The 19,490-nt window shown below is 39.0% G+C and overlaps 1 protein-coding gene across 1 annotated transcript; it reads right to left on the bottom strand.

Annotated features, from left to right (window-relative positions):
- Positions 1-10,355: 10,355 nt before the first annotated feature.
- On the bottom strand, positions 10,356-14,761 carry FGF20 (fibroblast growth factor 20). Its single transcript, XM_426335.8, has 3 exons — positions 14,350-14,761; positions 12,131-12,234; positions 10,356-11,470 (listed from the first exon to the last, which is right to left on the bottom strand). The coding sequence occupies exons 1-3, from the start codon at positions 14,621-14,623 to the stop codon at positions 11,225-11,227; spliced, it is 624 nt and encodes a 207-aa protein (XP_426335.5). The 5' UTR covers positions 14,624-14,761; the 3' UTR covers positions 10,356-11,224.
- Between the last annotated feature and the right edge of the window lie 4,729 nt (positions 14,762-19,490).

The raw sequence follows: 19,490 nt of genomic DNA, 5'->3' as shown, positions 1-19,490 counted from the left end.
ACAGAAGGGTAAGAGAAAGAGGAAAGCAAGAGAGACATTTCAACAGTGTAATTAGAGGTAATACTCACTGCCATAAGCAGTTTTTTGTATTTAAATACATAGGCTCAGAGAAGTATAGATAAATTTGTTGAAGACAACATATAAACACAAACATCTAAGTTAAAAAGCATCACCTCAGGTTCAGGAAATCCTTGAGCTGGAAGGAACTGGAGGATGAGAGAATGGTGCTGGGGACATACTACTGTTTGCTTGTCCTGTTCTCGTTTTATTCCCCTCACATCTGCCACTGGACAATTGAGTCCATTTGATAGGACATGGAGATTGACTGATACACCCCTTGGTGCAACCTGGTGCCACTGCTAACAGAAAAAACAACTGATCAGATTTGTTCATTCTTTGTTTGTGCTTCTGTTCATGATTGTGCCTTTGAGACACAGAAACCCAATTTCCTCCTACAAAGTGCTTTCAGCATTTTGAGTCACTCCACTCATGCAGATCTACACTTTTTCTTGAATCAATACAGTTTCAGAATTGCTGGAGGAAAATGATGGAAAAGGACCACTCTAATCTCACTAATTCTTCTTCAGCATTTTTTTACAGTCAGCTGTTTTGATAACAGCAGAACATGTATTGGGAAAAAAATCATTCCCAGCTAAAAAACGCTTTACATCTCTCTCTGACTTTACAATATGCATGCCTTCAGCGTGATTACTAATGTCCTGTTTCTTTCAGTTATACTTTTCAAGGTTACAGAACTAGTATTTCTGGTGCCTGATAAGACCAGCATCCTCTTTAATCTTCTACTGTCCTTCAGCGTGAAGACGTCTCGGGCACTGTGCTAAAGTGGACTGTTTTGTCTCCCCATATTCCTTGAGGGATTTATTTTTTTCAAATACTGTCCTACGTGATGAGCATTTTAAGAAGCTCTGGTTTTTAAAATTCCATCTATTCTGCAGAAAAGTCATGTTATCAGAATGCAATGTCCTTCACTGGCGTTTACCCGGAAGGCCTGTAAAGCACTGCTCTGAAAGGTAAAGTTCTAAGGCTTCACTGGATGTTTAGCAAAACCCTATTTCAGACTAGTGGTTGGTTTTGAACTGTGTGAGACCTGACCTGACTGGATTTTCCCATCTGTGTCAAATTACCATGTTTTCCTTTTTTTTAATCCTAGCATTATACACTGGTAAAAGCATATCACAGATTTTCCCTCAAGTTTGTTTCTCTGGTAGAAATATTTTACTGCTTCCCTGTCTTGGTTCTTGCCACATTTAAAATGGCATGATTATTTCTTCCTTATTTTTCTTTTCAAACTATTAATGTTATAGAATTCTCATAATTTAATTTTCTGCTTCACTTTATCAGCAAGTTGCTTCATTCCAGGAAATTGGAAACCATTAAGTCAACGTTACCATTGGGCCCTTAGGAGCAGGAAGGCTACACATAATGTGGTAGAGTGACATAAGTCTGCAATAAATAAAAGGAAAGCGCGCAGCGAAAATAATAAAACTTGACAACAATAATACATGTAAAAAATTACTGATTTAGAATATGTTCCTGTGTTTTTTCATCTACATAACAATTAACTGCTTTTTTTTTCCCCGTGATAGCAGAAATAGAACTTTTTTTAAATGAGGTCTTTGAAAATTAAATCCAGAATTATTATTATTGTAGTAGCAATGAGATATTGCAGATTATGTTTTCTGAGTTTGTTAAGATGCATGACAGGTGGTTGGAGTTCCCAGTGCACCGAAGCACTAATGGCTCCACAGTATGTGTGGATCATGTGTATCAAGCCTTTGTGTGAAAACAACTTCTGGCAAAATTTGTCTTCTCATTGGACATAATAAGATATTAATTCATACCAAAACATAGAATTGCCACATCCACATTTACTAACATACTAATTTTTCCAGTTAAAAAAATATATATTTGAACAGAATATTTGCTGAAAATATTAGGAGAACATTTATGTGATACAGAAGCAACAAAGAATTTAAGGAATTTTGAAGTATAAATTGTAAGCATGTAAAACTACAGAGGTAGATCTCAGTATGTAACTAGTATTACATCTTATCTGCAAGCAAATGTCTCAGATCAGGAAAAAGACTTATATTCCAAAAGTTTAAATTTTTCTGTCATCTGTCTTTGGTGACAAAAAAAAAGCCACTAACACTGTTACTACCATAGTATCATAGAACGGCTTGTGTTGGAAGAGACCTCAAAGATCATCAAGTTCCAACCCCACTGCTGTGGGCAAGGTTGCCACACTAGTGACTCGAGATCAGGCTGGCCTTGAACAGCTCCACAAACAAAGCATCTGCAACCGCTCTGGGTAGCCTGTTCCAAACTATATATTGATCAGTATTCTCTATCAAATAAACTCCTGTTCCCCATACAGTTTTCTGGCATGAGAAAACCCCCACTCTGTTTGCCAGTAAACCCCCTTGTCTACCTGTTCAGTTGGCGAGTAAAGCCTCGAGTACTCAGGAGTGGGAGCTGGACCACAAAGGGCCTTGGGTGCCACAGTTCAGAGAGAATGGAAGGTGCTGTAATTGTACTGACTGTTTGTGAAAGAAAAAAAGCACATCTGCCTTTTAAGGACAGACAGCCAATGAGACTTGCTTCAGAGCAGACAGTTTCTGATTCTGCTCCCCAGCTCTGTCACCTAAGGCTAAATGCTGGTAGAGTAGTTTGATCTCCGGCTGCTGCCGCCGCTGGCTGCACGCACACCTTTGCTGCACAGTACAGTGTCAAGCACTCGGCTGTGTTTCACGCCCTTGCTTTGTCAATATCAGCTGCATCTCTGCACAGAAGTACGCCAGCATTAGTGCTGCAGGCTAAGACAGGCTGCAAGCATCTGTGGCAAAGCCTTCATTGGAAAGGAACACCATTTGTGCAAAGGAGACATGGGAATGGGAACTGCTCGGAACATGTTAAGCCCATCCTGTTATTCTCAGTGCTCTGGACCACTTAGCAATTCTCTCTCAGGAAAAGAGAAGCAGAAATGTTAGACAATTGCTGAATTAATTAGCTAATTATTCCCGTGTATTTCCAGCAAACTTATGAGTATCCCTGCAAGCTATGCATATCTACTTCTGTTGGGTAGCATGCAAAATAAATCTTAACCCTCATAAGTCTGTAACAAAATATATTCATTTGTAATATCATTACACAGTTACGGATTTTATATAGAAAAGCAAAACATCAGACAATTTCCTTCTCTTTTTTAAGCAACCTGCAGGAAAACTTCAACAACAACAACAACAACATGAATTTCAAATAAACCCAAAGATCAAAAATTCCTCTCCTTTGGTTATTTTTTCTTTGCAATCAGATCTCTTCTGCTGATTTGTATAGGTTGCCTATAAGAGATAATGTACAAAAGCCTGTCTTCAGATCTCTGATAGGAAATCCCCACTGCAGCAATAAATATTGTATCTGCGGCAGGCAATTGGCAAGCTATCTTGATCATGATAGTCCCTGGCTGACAATCACACAAAAGTGAGACCAGAAAGTATATCTTAAATGTTTCAGCATTTGGATTTTCCTAACTGCTCCTTTCAAGTTCCTTATGAACAACTTGTATATAGATCAAAACATGCTAATTTCATCATTGCTGGCCAGCATCATAAAAGAACCATGTGAAAACATATGGGCACACTCACCAACCTTTTAAGCAACAAAACTGTTCATAGAACTATTGAAGTTTCTTCATAAGATAAAAGAGCTTTGCTGTTTTGAAACAATAGTGCCTCTTTTTGTTTAATATGAAAACATGTGAGAGTGCTATGTGTCATTTATTATCTGTCACTTTTTCATTTAAAATACTGTCAGGGGGCTGACTGAATATGTAAAGACAACAAGAGCTAGTGCAGTGCAAAGCCAAGATAGGTTTAGTTCTTCACACTGAATGCAGTGCTTAATTCCCCAAAGCACAAAGACAAAGTATACAGGGAAGCAATACCTGGTTATGAGATATTTTTCTCTCTTTTACATTAATGGGCTGCAAAGGATCTCAGAGATACTGAGGGAAAGGAAATGACAAAGAATGGCCAAAAGAAGGTGAGAGGGGGTAAGAGTGTTAAGAAAAGACAGACTCGTCATATGAAAAATTTCATCAGAGTAGATAGAATGGCTAAGGTAAACTCTGCTAATAACCTGTAACTAGACAAACTTAACTTTTCAAGGTAGATATTCCACAAATAAAACAACAACAACAAAAAAACCTACATATTCTTTATTAAGGTTGTTTACTTAACATCATCATCAGAACAGCTGAGAACACTGCATAGCTAAGATTTACAGATACATTCCCAGATAAAATAATTTACTTCCTCAGTATGGTAAATTTGTGGAGTTAACTGAGGTTGTAAACCAGAAAACCACAATCATTACACAAAGGTGGTTATCTTAGACCCAATTTTTAATAACAAATCAAATGCAATATGGTGCTTGCAGTGATACTTGAATACAGCCATGAGTCATTTCTAGGGACAGTTTTGTACTTCACTTTACAGTGTGCAGCACTCACAAAACTAACTTCAGTATACTTTATGAGTTTCAGACAGATACTCATGGAACCATGATCTAGAAGAGAAAGTGTGAAAAAGTAGTGTGCCACACGGGGTTTGTAGTTTAGCATTCAGCAGTTTCTATGTATATATGAAGGTAATTTCACAGAATTAAGAGTATTTGCTGACTACTCTGTGGACTGTTAAGCACGGGGTTCTGGTTCACTACGGTCAGTTTGGACAAAGCAGTCTTCTCACAGCAAAATCTACTGACTGCTTATTTAAAGATGAATAGGATGGTAAGAAAAGCAGAAATTATTTTGAGTTAACTGTAAAAAGAGCAATACAAAAAGCAGCTAAAGCAGTTTTCATAGAAAAGAATATTCAAGCCTATATGTTAAACACTGTCGTTTTGTAAGTTTGGCAAGAAGACCAGCAACATAGCATAGCTCTGAAGACCATGACAATGAGTTTCTTGAAAAGGAAGAGCTACCATTTGACATTTTAAGAACAAAACCCAGTTCTAAATCATATCTGGAATATAGTAGGCTAGAAGCATACATCTATATCATAGTGTTTAAGGTTATCAAGGGGATAGACCATTTTAATAGGTACCCTCTGCAGCAGGTTAAATTACTAAAGTTACAAGACTTTTCTACATTCGTAAAGCTTAATAATTAGGAGATATTGTCCCTTCACAGGTAGTGAAATTGAGGTATAAAGTAACAGGTAGTCCCAAGGTTGAATAGACAGAGGAAAGGGTAGAACAAAAAGCAGAGTGTAGTTCTGAATTTTTATGCTATTACTAAATTATGCAACTATGCAGAAGAACAACAACAATAGTCTTTTGGTCAGCTGAAACTAAGGAGTTTCCATCTGGACTTCAAAACTTGATAACTCACATGAGCTGTAGGATCACTAGTAAGGAAGTCATTAATTGTGAAAATCATCTCAGAGCACATCTCAGTGTTCAAATAGTTCTGAGAATATTCCCCTCCCTATCAGTTTCACCTCCATTTTGTTCATTGCAAGTTCCAGCCAACTGGCTTGCATCCATAATTCTATTAGAAAAGAAAATTATGTTTTCCAGCTCTAACAGAACAGAAGACACAGAATTAGCACTACTGGGATACTGATGACTTGATAGCCAACATGATCCTACCCAGAAACTTCAGCATAATGACAGAGTCAGTCAACTGCCAAAAATTTATGAGTGAACAGTTTCCTACCACTTCTGATACCTCAGCCATGTATAGATGAAACTTCTTTAAGGCAAATCTACCCATCATGAGACCCCCAGTCACATCAATGTCTCCTTTTATCAACTTAACTTAGAGATGGCTGGAAGATCTATTTTATGAACAATAAAACATGAAGCTGCTTCCTGAAGGACTCAGCTACTGAGCTGAGGAACAAAAGAGGCACTGGTAACTAACTTGAAAAGTATGTTTTGCAAATATATGCTAGAGTAGACCTGTAGATATAAAGAGATGACATTTGGGAGGCAAACAAGAGTTAACTTGGGCTCTATTCATATATCCAGTAAAATTTATGATATCCATAAAATTAGTATGAAATTTGGGTTATTTCAAGCTTTAAGAAAGCATATTCCTATAACCATACAAAAAATCATAATTTTGAACAATCCTATAATTCAATATTCCTATAATCATACAAAAATATATCAATTGATATCAATATATAAGTTACAACAGAAAGTTGTTATTGTTATACTTTCAAAAGACTACCTTTCTCACACTCTAACTCCTTTCTCTATGAGCTGCACTTACTAAAGATTTGCTATAAAAAGAGAACAGTGCCACTGCACTTTCAATCCGTCTGAAATACCAAGAGCAAGTGTCACCACTGCTCTAACTCTGTATTTTCTCTTTCTCCTTGAACTTCCAGAATGGTTCTAGTGTCTGATCACGTTGCAGATGAAATACTTATTTTGGCAAGCTGCCAATCAATTTCTGTTTGAAACTTAATATCTCTCCAAATGGCAATAGGAGTAACTGTTTGATCTTTTCCTTTTTTTTTTTTTTCCTTTCCTTTTTTTCTTTTTTATCTTCTTTTTTATTATTATTTGTGTACAATATATTTGTAACATTGCAATGGTTGACTGTGTTCCACCTGAGAAGATTGTATAACTTTCTTGATTTTAGTCCATGAATCTTTGACTATTAAGAATCCAGAGGACCATAAAAATTGAGAAAACAAAACAATACAAATAAACAAATACTTATTTTAAGCTAGTTCCATAAATGAAACTTTCCTGATTAATCTCCTGATGATATATATCAGTTTCAAAATGTGTTCTTCCTCTTTCTTCAGCAATGTTTTTATTGTCTGGTACTGAGAGAGCCACATATACACCCAGATGTATACTATCACCAAGCACACTAACAGATACAACTTCACCACAACAGATGAATATATTATCCAGTCAATATATATAGAATGGAAAAAAAAAAAGCATCAAATTATTGCATCTGAGAAGTTAATAGTTTTCCTGACATCTTAAGCAAAAGAAGCAACTGAGAAGATTTCCAGAAAGCATTCTTACTGCCAGCATCTCTTTGTTTTATGAACCAAGATGAGCTAAAATTAAGCATCTTACCAGTCTTCTCAGTATTTACAATGCTCGCATGGTACACAATGTTAAGGCAACAATGGAAATATATTTACAGTGACTAGAAATGTCTTGCCTCCATTTAGTTCATGGCTCTACAGAAAAAGGGGTATGGAATACACAGTGGCTGGTAGCGGTATAATTACAGCTACCATAGCGTAGTCCTAATATGCTTAACATAAACTCTAATTAAAAAAAAAAATCACATCCATAGCTCTTACTATTTCTGTTAAAAATCTGTGCTTAACTGAGTCTTTAGAAAGGCACTGAATGAAGATTGGATGGCTATGAAAGTGACTTGACAAAGCACATTAAGAAATGAAAACTGATGTCAATAAAAGCTACAGTGAAAATGCACATGTTAAATGACTCTCACCTATCAGAAAGTAAATTCTGCAAAAAAACCTGGAGTGCTGGCAGAGCACACAGCCATCGCAGTGATTTGAACTTTCGGATAAAATCAGTGAAGCCAGCTGTCACATCTGTGCATGAGAAGTAGCACCAATAAGCTTATGGCAGAAAACATGAAGATACAGACTCAACCAAAGTGCTCCATGCAAATACGAATGGTTCAGACCAATGAAAAAGCCATGTGCCTTTCAGACAAGCAGTGCACTTTTCCAGTTATATCAGCTCATCTAATAAAAGAATACCCAATTCCAGAGGCATTTGTGTTCTATATCTGAGCTAGATGATTAGCACAAATGCTTTAATGACTGTTAGAAATGTGAAATTCTGCATTTTGACTAAGAATACAAAGATTAATAAAAGTAATATATTCACTTCAAATACGCTCATAAGTAGAACTCATGCCTGGACTTCAGAAAACCTTATGTATGGCTAGTACATTATTTCTGACAGAACTTGGAAAAGAGAGCAGCAGAAAACAAAACGTATAAAGAAACATAGAACTGGCATAGAGCACCCAATTCCCAGCTGTTTCTGAGATCAAAAGACAAAATATTTTACAGTTCCTATGAGAATCGGTGGGAAGCAGAAAGTGGAGCTGCACCTGCTATGTAAGCTGTGTAACTGCCTTGAACTGTTCCTCCTTGGGAAAAATGGAAAAGTAGAAACAGGGCAGTCAGTTATGCAGGGACTTATTTCAACATATAACATGTTCCCTCAAATCTATGGGAAGTCTGCCTTTATAAATTTCTTCTGAACCTTTAACAATGCCATTTCTTTCAGATTACTCTGTTCAATGACATTAAATCAGCCCTTGACATTCAAATTGATAGAGTTACTGCAAATTAAAATTTGTTGCAAAGTAGACCAATAATTATTCTGGTTAAATAAAACCAAACTCCCTGTCTTTATCCATTTGGGCACCTTTCATTCTCAAACTGAAAAAAAAAAATCCCACTTAATGCGAAGATCTTGATGGACAGAACATAGCAGAAAGTAGGTGAATGCTACAAACAAAATGGGAAAATGCATTACATTACTTCAGTGGAAATATGCCAGGAGGCTGTGACAGCTTTCCAATACTCTAAAAGTTTTATAAATTCATTTGTCACCACAGTGCCTGCCACATAACATTTTGATCAACGATTATTGGCATATATCTCAAGTTGCAGTGGGATAAATAAATGACCAGCTTATATCACTTTCCTCCTTTGTTAATATACTGGCTAGCTGTTTGGATCCAGAAGTTTCAGTGGAAGAATTTTCACCGCTTAAAGCTATCCTCAATTACTGCTCTACGCTGTATCACATCTGTGAAGAAAGATATGCAATAAAAATAATGATTAATACAATTTTTGCTATCTTGAAAGTACTTTTGATGTAGTTGCATTGGGTAAACTGCTAATCCAAAGAAAGATGACTATTTTATTTGTATGAGTTGAACGCTGAGCATATTTGCCAGAATTCATGGGGATTATCTCCTGAGCAGCAGCCAGTAGTTTGTTACTCAACTTATATGAAATATCTTATTTTTTAATATGCAGTGGAAATTTTTTAGCTATTTGAAGTATATACTTCTGTCTTTACTTGCTGATCTATTATTAACAAGACTCAGTGTCACCCCCAAAATCATTATTTTATGGTAACTTGAAGCACATTACAACATTGTTCTAGTAAATTGCATTCAGTGCGCAGTAGATCTTGCACAATCTGTTTTTCTGAAAATTTTAACAAAACCTTTACCCTTGTTAAGTTTCACATCATTGGTCATGAAGTGTTGAAACATCTTTCTCTGTATCTGCAATCAATTTCTATTTGGCAGAAAGTGATTTTGTCCATATGCTCATCCACTTCTCATTAAAGACTAGAAGAGGTTCTGGTATAGCAATGGCTTTAGCAAGTGTGTTATATGCTGGAAAATGTGTTTTGTTAATACTTTGTTTTGATATAAACGATGTGCATGCAGTACTTGAGCCATACTGAACTCAAATGAGTTACATTGAACTAGAGCCCATCAGGAGAGCTGGCACCTGAAACCTGAGACTAACTCTGGCAAAACTCACATCCGGCTGCCCTCCCCAGGCCTGCCTTTCCTCCAGTCCCTTTCCTGAACCCATCTTTCCTGTAGAGGTGCCAGCCATCTGACAGCAGGTTGCAGCAGGGCTTGTGGTCTAAATTATACAGAGTCTGTCATCAGTCCTCAGTAGTCTCACATAGAGCAGAGGCTCATCTGTCAGTCAGCATGCTAAGAAGATTGTGCTTCAGAACTTAGTGTGGTATGCTTGTGTAACTATCACTAGCATAGAGTTAGATCTTGTCTGCATCCAGGCAGTATTTACACATAAACTGATGCTCAGATTATTCCCTAAATTAAGAATTAGGGTAAAAACGTAATTTCCTCATGTCCCCTGTACTCAGGGGAGAAACAGCATTCACTCACATGAAGTTACCCATTCAGCAATATCAGAGACTTCTTACTCAGTCACTGTCTCCCCTTAAAATTATTGATCTATAGTTAAAACATCCTATATTTTCCATGAGAATCCTACAAGACAACTTGGTGCAATGCAGATGATTCTAGTCATCTAGTCATTTGTGTGCTAGTAAAGAAAGTAGCAGTCAATTGGCAAATAAAAAAAAAAAGAAAGAAAAAAAAAAACAAGTGTGATGTGATTAAATCAAGATCTTGAGAGCTACTACTACTTGTTCTTTCAAGGTAATTGTAAAACACTTCATTGTTTCAGGTTTGCACTATTACATACAGTGTGCAAAGAGACTCAACTTAAAAATGACAGTAAACCAAATAAAGTGAAATCATTTTTAATTCCCTTTTTCAAATGTGCATTTGAATTCAATACATGTCTGCGAGGCACTTTCATAGGTCAAAGAAACTGAACACTCTTTCCAAAACAAGGTTAGTCATAAAGCAGTGGTATGAGCACAAAATATAACCTTATCTGTAACTAACAGACAATGAAATCTGAATATTCAGGTTTGAGATCATTGCAGTGTAGTGCCATTTCTGTATCATGACACTACTGTGAACATATTGGCACTGTAAATGATTTCTCATTGGGGTTAGGGGCTTGTATTCTCTTCATATCCCAGTAAAAAATAAACTCTGTAATAAATAAATATATAAAATAAATATATGCTATCTGAAGTTGTATAAATAGGTCCATCCAGAAGAAAGTTTCCAGCTCTGACTATGATGCATTGACATCTAAGGTCCATCACAGAAGTGAAGCCACCAAAACTTCGTACGCAGTTCAAGATTACTTTTTTTTTTTTAACTGCATTACAGTTTATTTATTTTTATTTCTTCCAGCCGTTGTTGAATCCACATGATGCAAGCAGGGTTTTTTTGTTTGTTTGTTTTGTAATTCATGGGCCATAAGTAGTCCAGACAAAAATCACAAAGACTTTGTAATTTTTAAGAAAGTCACGCTCCAACTTCCCTCTTGTTACTGGCTGCCACACAGTTCAGCAAGTTTGAAGGAGGCTGGTCAGCTGTCAGTTTTAAGGCTTTGTCTCCTAAATGCAAACTTTGGAAAATAGAGATCTGTCCATCATGAAGTAGCTTCTTCAAATCCCCTGTGCCAGTATTATCATGTGAAAACAGGCAAGATGAAATAGCACTGGTTTGATTTTCTTTCCAAATGTCCCTCTCTCCTCAGCTGTATCCCAGCACATCTTTATACAGTTCTGGAACTCTTTCAGGATCCACAGGTCTGGGCAGGAAATGCGTGAACTTCTGGTGTCTTTTGGACCTTGCTCCATCTCTGGGAGTACCATCTTTGTTAAGTGCTACGAAGTATCGCCGCCCAGAATCTCCATGTTTGTACACGTTGGAGGAGTAAGTGTTGTACCAGTTTTCCTCAAACTGTTCCCTGAAGATGCACTCAGAAGTTAGTTTCTCCTGCACAAAGGAACAGAAAAATATAGAAAAATAAAGTCAAGCTGTTATTGTATGCATGAGCACACTTATGAAAGAAAATGATAAACAAGATGTCTTAAGGACTTAGACTAGTCCTGACTGTTAACAAAACAAATCCAAGAGGAGTGTGTAGACCTGACATGGAGTCTGGAAGTTTAACCTGCCCTTTATTCTTCTAAAAACTGGACCTGCACATATTCAATTTTGGATTTAAACGCATTATATAACACACTAGCTAAGAAGCCACTACTTATCTACAATTTAACTAAAATTCAATTAATCCATAGTAATTTATTGAGTAGATTTCTGTCATGGGGAGTCTACCACTCTAGAAATAAGACCTGCATGGGTTCTTTGTGGTGTGTTACTTTTCAGACTTAAGCAGGAAGACAGGACTAATCACAACAAAAGGAACATTGTCATTGTTCTCATTCTGTGGGGATGATGCGCTCTGTGCACTGCACAAAGGAAAACTACGTTCACTTCAGTTTCTAAAATATGTGGTCTAGTTTAAGTGCAAGCAGTATGTCAGCAGGTCACCATCTCATATTTGTTCGGACCACTGATTTTTAGTGCTTGCATAGTGCTAACAAGAGAATCAAAACCTCAACATGTAGGAGCCAACATGAAAGCAATACTTACAGAGCCATAGAGTTCTCCCTTCTCATTCATTCCAAGGTAAAGGCCACTGTCTACACCTCTTATGCTGACCAGTCCCACTGCCACACTGATGAATTCAAGGATACCTGATACCCAAAGGAAAAAAAAAAAAAAAAAAAAGAGAGAAAAAAGATTGTTTTAATTCAACTTGTGACAAAAATGAATAAAATCATTAAAAAAAATATATGGAAAATGTATATATATAAAATAAATACGGCCTACTTTTCCTGAAACTTCAACTACTGTATGGAAACATATACAATGTTCACATGAAAGCAGCCTGAGAAGCCTCATCCAGGTAAAAGAATCCTGCCTTATTTGAAGAAGGCTTTTTTTTTTCCCCCCCACCCTTAATTTTAATGATGAAAGGTTTTCATTCATCACTCAGGCTAAAACCTTTGGTACTACTTGGTTGCAGTCTATAATGATTAGACGCTGTTTGCCAAGTTGCCTGCTCAAACATCAGGAGATAGGTTTGGATTACCTGAAAATATACTTTGCTTTCTCTATAGCATTATCTTAAAAAAAAAAAAAAAAAAAAAAAACACTCCTCTTATTAGACCATTTGACTAGAAATCAAAGTACAGATGGGAATTTTATATAACAGAATCTACCCACAGGAAAAAAAAAAAAAAAAGAAGTGTGGGGGGGAGGTAAAAGGTATTTGCCAGAGCGCTTATCTAGCTATATGGGCCCACACCTCTTGACACAACCTGCTATCGTCAGTGCCAGTGTTTTGTGTGCATGAAATATGGTGCTTATTTGGTTGTGTTTGAATATATATATTGAATTATATATCCCCAGAATGTAATACATGTTAGCAATACAAAGCATTCAGGAGATGAAGCACTATTTGAAGCCTGCAGTTTGGCAAGTGTGTGCCAGCCCATTTAACCAATTGATATGCACAGATTACAGTGCATATAAAACACGAAAGAAAGGAGACGTGTGAACCAGCTTTTTGGAGTTGTTAACAATGTAAACAAAGCCTCAGAAATAAGCTGTTCTGGAACCATACCTAAGATTTTGCTGTTGATAGAGTGGCAAAACCACAAATCAGTCTTTAAAGAAGTCTCCATCTGAAGAAAGGGATTTTAATAGCATATTTGATTTTGACCACATCTTTTTGCCTATTTGCTGTATTAACGATCACGCTTTCTCATTCAGGACCATTTTTCACTGCAAGGCAGATGGACTGCACAATAATTTAAAATGTTGTGAATTTTAATTGAGGTTTGGCAGGTTTTTTATTTACCTCACCGAGGACCAAAGAGCATAAATCCTTTACAAAGAGTGATCATTAAAAAAAAAAAAACCCTCTATTGCATATAAATCATCCTCGTGCTCCAGTTCCTAAAGCACAGAGCCCCATAAAAGAGGTGAAGGTGTTTTGTCTCTCTGGTATCATTTTCAAAGCCGCTCTTTTTCTAAGCTCTAATAAGCAGGTGATTCAGCCACAAAGCAACCACATCAGACAAACCTGCACAGAACGGTGGTAGAATAAAGGAAGAACATTTCTAAAAAGCCTGGTAAATGTTTGATCCAGGGCTAATTTTTTTTTTCTTTTTAAACACAGATTTATTTCATGTTTACATGCTGTAGGAAATCTCCCTTCTGAGAAGAGCTTTGCTTGACTGCTGCTCTTCTACTTCTGAAAACATCCATGTGTTATAAAAGCAATTAAGAGCCATTCCAGCAGATTGTTTTGGCTGTGGGGAGAATGATAGGAAGCTCTTTAATCACCTTTTTATGACTGCTGAATGAACACACACCCAAACTCGAGTGTAGCTGACAACGGCAGGTTTGTTCAGATGCTGCATTCCTACAACTACTGCTTACGATTTACTCTTAAATCAGAGGAAACGTTCATATTTTGGGGCTCAACACCTCTTTTTGGTTTACTGACAGAGTAACGGGAAGCACTCCAGGTACTCGAGCAGAGAGGAATTTTAGTCACCTCTACTTTGTCCTTCTGTACCACAAAGCAGCTTCATGCCACATAAGGGCCGCTATGAATACATTATCCTATCAAGACTCTAAGCACCCCAGAAACGAACACAGAAAGTTAGGTCCCATTCTCACCTGTGCCCCTAAACCCTGTGCTCACAGACAGGGCCAGACACCCTATAGGGGCTGGGCAAAGTATCCACCCACCTGCACCCTCAGACATCCCGAACCTCGCTCTCCCCCGTGCCACCTACCGAAGAGGCTGTGGTCTTGGCGGGTGCCGCGCACGCTGCCGTCGGGCAGGATCTGCAGGTGGAAGCCGGTGCGGCAGTAGAGCTGTCGCCGCCGCAGGATGCCCTGCAAGTGAGCCAGCTCCGCCGCCGCCGCCGCCCGCTCCGCGGGGCCCCGCTGCTCCCCCAACAGCGCCGGGCGCTCCCCGGCGGGCGGCAGCAGGAAGTGGGCGCCCACCGGCTGCCCCAGACCGTCCAGGCCGCCCAGGAGGGCCCCCACCTCGGCCAGCGGAGCCATGGGGGCGCGGGGCGAGCGGGCTAAGGCGCGGCGGCGGGCGGCTGCCGGCCTCTCCCGGTAGGCATGTGGGGCTACGCGGCCGGGCCCCGAGCATGGGGAGCCGAGCCGAGGCGAGCCGGTGCGAGCCAAGCGGCGGGTGGTGTTTATACGCCCCGCGTGTATATATATATACGGCGGTCCCCCTGACATATGCTAATGAAGCCCTCCGCGGGGAGGCCGCGTTTGAAATTGTAAACCCGCTCCCCCTCGCATCGCACCTTCTTCCCATCTGCCCGGAGGCGGGGAGGGAGCGAGGGAACGGAGGGAGGGAGCAGCGAGCGCCGGGAGCCTCCCGCCAGGGCTGCGCCGCACGCACAGGTATACGCGAACGTATGAACCCGTGTATGCAGACGGGCACGGCGCTGGGCGGTGCGGGGGCACCGGGACCGGCACCAGAACCGGGCTGGGGTGTGCGGGCTGTGCACCGCGGGACAGGTGCAAGGAGAGGCGGTGGGGGGGGGGGGGAAGCGGGAGAAAGGGCGTTACCTGAGGGCGAGGCCTGCCCAGACACACATGAAAGGAAAGAAGCACAAAGATCTGACAGTTCTACTCCCTGTTTCTGAAACGCTAATAAAAAGCACAGCGTTACCCTTGCCTTTTATCACTTCAGTTACAAGGAGGGGAATTTTTAAAGAAATTGGCATAGTCAGGGAGGTGCTTTCCCCTCTGCAAATTTTCCCTCGTACTTAATTTATTAACGTGACATGAAGCTGATCTACAGCGGTTGGGTATCAGTCTTTAAAAATATTAGTGGGTAGGAGCATGGTTTGGGAGAAAAGTTTTCAAAGCCTGCAGGCGTGAAGGAAAAAGGACCAAGAGATGGCTCATCCCCTCCATCAGTGCCGGGGCCCTGCAGCAGGCCCATTACCAGCATCTGGGAGCACCACAAAGTAACAATAATGCTGTGTCCTGAAGGGTCCCTGGTGTCTTTCTTTCTTTCTTTCTTTCTTTTAGTTTTGAAACAATTGAGGATCTTGTTGTCCTCTTGCAACCAGTGCTTGTGCATTTTTCTCACTCAAGGCAAAATGGTTCACACCTGCAAATGTATTCATTATTAACATTGATAAAGCAATGGTGTATTGAACCTAAAAGCTTGACTTTTGCATACTTTGCTGCTTTTTCTTTAATATCTAATGACTTCTAGGGCTCAAACTACATGACCCATCTTAGCATTTGCTATGCAAAGCAGTTCTTGCTGATATTAAAGCAAAGGCTGAGAATATAAAACGCAAAGATCTTTCACAGTTAATTCTTTCAGAAATTCGAGAGAGCTGCTTGGCAGTCTAAGGTTTCATTTAAACAAAAAAGTTGCAGAGAATCATGAAAGATTAGTTCTCCGGTCTTGCTCCATGGTCCTTTCAGTTGCAGTCTGAATCAGAGATCAAATGGATTTGACTGCTTAGCTTTATTTGCTGTGGAGAGTATAGGGCTAATTAATTGGCAGGTGCTTTAAAGCAGGTAATGCTACACCTTTTCATCATTGCAGTCCTAAGTACTGCCCCTGTGTGCACCTGAAATATAAAAAGGCTGCTTTAAAGCAAGTGATTTACTGTGGAGGGACTTAAAACTAAAAAAAACTAATGCTAAATACAATGATCAGATAAATCACCTCAGAAGAGAGCGCAGGCAGACCTGCTCTGAAGGCAATTACAGATAGATGTTATATTATTTTACCTTTCAGATAACAGAAGCCTGACATGTGGCGGGACCCAAAAATCCACCATCATCGAGATTTCAAAGCACATCTGTGTAAACATTATCACATCAGTGTAAAACATCAACCAATGAGCTTTCTCTTTGAACCAAATCTACTTAATTGCAGTGCTAAATCAAAGAAATAGATCAAAGTTGGATAATCTATATGGCACCTATTTCTCAAGTAGCCTGCACACTGATTACTCAAATATACCTAAAACGTTTGAAACGAGCATCAAGCAATTTTATTGACATGATGGGCAGGTCAAGATCAAACTGCAGTTAGTTCATCACAGCTGCTGTGTTTCAGGACATGCACTTGGATGGTACAGCAATATACAGGAGATAAATTCTCCTGAGCAAAAAGGTGCCCATTATGGAAAGTGTTACCAGGTCCCAGTGGGACTTTCCACATCCTACCATGAGTAGAGGGCTCTTCTGATCCGATGGAACTTCTGTCCCCAGCAGTGAAGGGCTTTTTTGAGAAATACATCCTCAGCCACCACTGCTGGAAGGCCCTTATGGCTGAAGCTTTCCTGTTATATAGTGGAAACATTTAATGTTGAGTGGAAAATAAAACATCGATCTTTTCCGAGTGGAGTCTTTAATGTCTGGGCAGTAAACCATTTAGCTGTTTTAAAAAGTACCAGAAAAGAAGTGAAAAGATAAGAATTTTTTCTGTTGTTTGCATTAGTCATGTGACAGGAAAAGGGAGCACTGGAGCTTTTTTTTTTTTCTTTTTTTCTTTTTTCTTTTTTTCTTTTTTTGTGCCTTCTGAGACTCTACCATGGGAAGTTAAATAATTTTTGAAGAGTGTTTTTACAAGAGTGCATTATTGAACATAAAGCATACAGTACAATCTAATCAACACTACGTATACTTCCTAGGGGCTGCACTTTCAGTGTCGTTGAACAAATACACGTGTGGTGAAGTTCTTATTTCCACAGCAAGTAGTGGGGGCTCCTACAGACAATGTAATTACTGTATGCTACCTAAGAATGGCATATTGTTATAGGCAACACCTGGTGGCTACCAAGGCATCAGAGAAAGCAACAGACTGAAATTGTTTATATGTAGGTTGTACATACATATGTGTATACAGAAAGAGATCTATGTGTCTATCAAGTTGGTCAGAGAATGTTAGCTGTAAAACATGTTATGCCATTATTAATCTTAGAACTCCCCTATAACAGTGCTGCAAAGACGTAAACTTGTACTCATACCATAGAATAACAGGCAGGAGAAAGAAGGGGTGAAGGTCATGAGTATATGAGAAAGAAAGCACTAGGAGGAACAAAATCCACTCAGCAGAATATTAAGAAATGTGTCCAGATGGAGATATCTGTGTACCATGGTAATTTCCACATTATTCCTAATTCTACAATTCTGAGATTCCTGTATTTAGACAAGAAAACATGGCCAGCTAATTTCAACAAGAACAGAACACACAGAAGCTACACATGCATAATGAAAAAAACTCTGAGGAGGTAAAAGTAATGCTGAAAAAAATACAAATTTCCTACAGAAGTGCTACTTTCCTTGCACTTCCATTGTTTGTTTGTTTTTTATATATACCCTTAAGAATTTTTAAGACTCATTATTACATTGCCCGTGTTTTTGTAGATAAAGGTGGATAACTCCCACTTAAGTGGAATGGGATAGAGAAGCTAAGTAGCGAGCTACCTAGGTAGTGAGGAACATTTATGTCCAGTTACATTCACTGAGAATGGACGTAATCCATATATTCCAATTAAATGTCTAATTTGGCAGCTTTTAGATCATCAGTTCTCTAAGCGGATCGCCAAACAAAGAGCACCAAGATTTACTTATATTAAATGGCTTCTGAACCCATGCACATAGGATGTGCAGACAGCTTACAGTTTTTGACTTACTGCCCAAATGAATTGCACTCTTGTTCCTAAGCAAACCCCTCACCAGAGAAGCTTTGACTAACATGCTCGGAAGTAAGTAGTTACAGATGTTTATTGGGTTTTTTGAAGTGAAAAAAAGATTAGCCTAAGGGTGTTATTGAAAAGTCGTTAAATTGTGGCTAACCAATTTCAGTGAAACAATGTCATCAGGGAGATTACTCACAGTTCTCATCTATACTTTTAAGTAACTAATCACTCATTCAGCTAACAGGTTTACTTAGGGACATTACGTTGACCAAAAGTGATTTCTTTTCCAGAAATGGATTAGCTATCATCTCTCCAAGTAGCTGTCTTTCTAGACATATCTCTAAGATAATTCAGCCTTGGAAGTGCTTGCAGTTGTATGAACTGTCAGATTGCCTGCTGTCAAGCACAGGCACAGTTTTCCTGTAACACAATATGGTAATTACTAACGTTTTTCTTAGAAATTGTATTAAATATATTAAATGAGGTTTTGTTCTTATATTTTCTGAAATATCTGTATATGATTCCATTACAAATTCACATGTTGTTCACAGTAACATACAAAGACAGCAAAGATTTAGGAAAAAAATCAAACACCAGTACAACTGACTAAGGCTTGGGAAGCGTGTACTTATAACAAAAGACAAAAAAACTGAAGCTGCACATAACGCTGGGAAAAAAAGAGTCCTTAAGACTTGAAATGTCTGTATGCAACTCATGAAATGTCAATGCAGCATAGGTGGCAGTGCATGTTGTGCTATGGAGAATGATGTATCACAGAACGCTTGACAAGGTCCTTGCCCATCAGCCCCAGATAGGGACAAAATAACAGACTTCTTTTTAGTAACTCTTCTTCAGTACTTGCTTATGCCTGAGGCTATCCATGGCCAAGAATATTTAACAGAGGTGAGGCTGCATACATTGCATCTGTGGTTTCCTTTGGGAGCTCACGGGAAGGCCTCAAAGCACAGCGTTACAAAAGGGTGGGAGAAACTGAACTCTGAGGTCACTTCGAAAGGAATGGTACCTATGCTTGAAAAGGGGGTAGGGGAATCCCACTTTTCTGGGAATCTGAAGAACAGAGAGAGGTATTGGAGGGAAAGGTCAGAAGGATGTGGGAAGGCAGAAGTTTCTAGGGAATCAAGTAGTTAAATTGAGTCCCAGCTAAACAGTGTGATAAACAGCCAAATAAAAGGGTAATTGCCTGGTTCAGTCAACCTGGCTCAATGAATGTATTC

This window comes from Gallus gallus, chromosome 4, assembly GCF_016699485.2.
Source record: "Gallus gallus isolate bGalGal1 chromosome 4, bGalGal1.mat.broiler.GRCg7b, whole genome shotgun sequence".
Classification (NCBI taxonomy): domain Eukaryota; kingdom Metazoa; phylum Chordata; class Aves; order Galliformes; family Phasianidae; genus Gallus; species Gallus gallus.
This window is presented reverse-complemented; position numbering and strand designations above follow the sequence as displayed.

Coding starts and splice junctions, on each gene's coding strand:
- FGF20 (XM_426335.8), bottom strand. CDS start 14,623: ATGGCTCCGCTGGCCGAGGTGGGGGCCCTCCTGGGCGGCCTGGACGGT. Junction 12,235..14,349: donor CCAAGACCACAGCCTCTTCG/GTAGGTGGCACG, acceptor TTTGGGTATCAG/GTATCCTTGAATTCATCAGT. Junction 11,471..12,130: donor AGGGAGAACTCTATGGCTCT/GTAAGTATTGCT, acceptor TCCTTTGTGCAG/GAGAAACTAACTTCTGAGTG.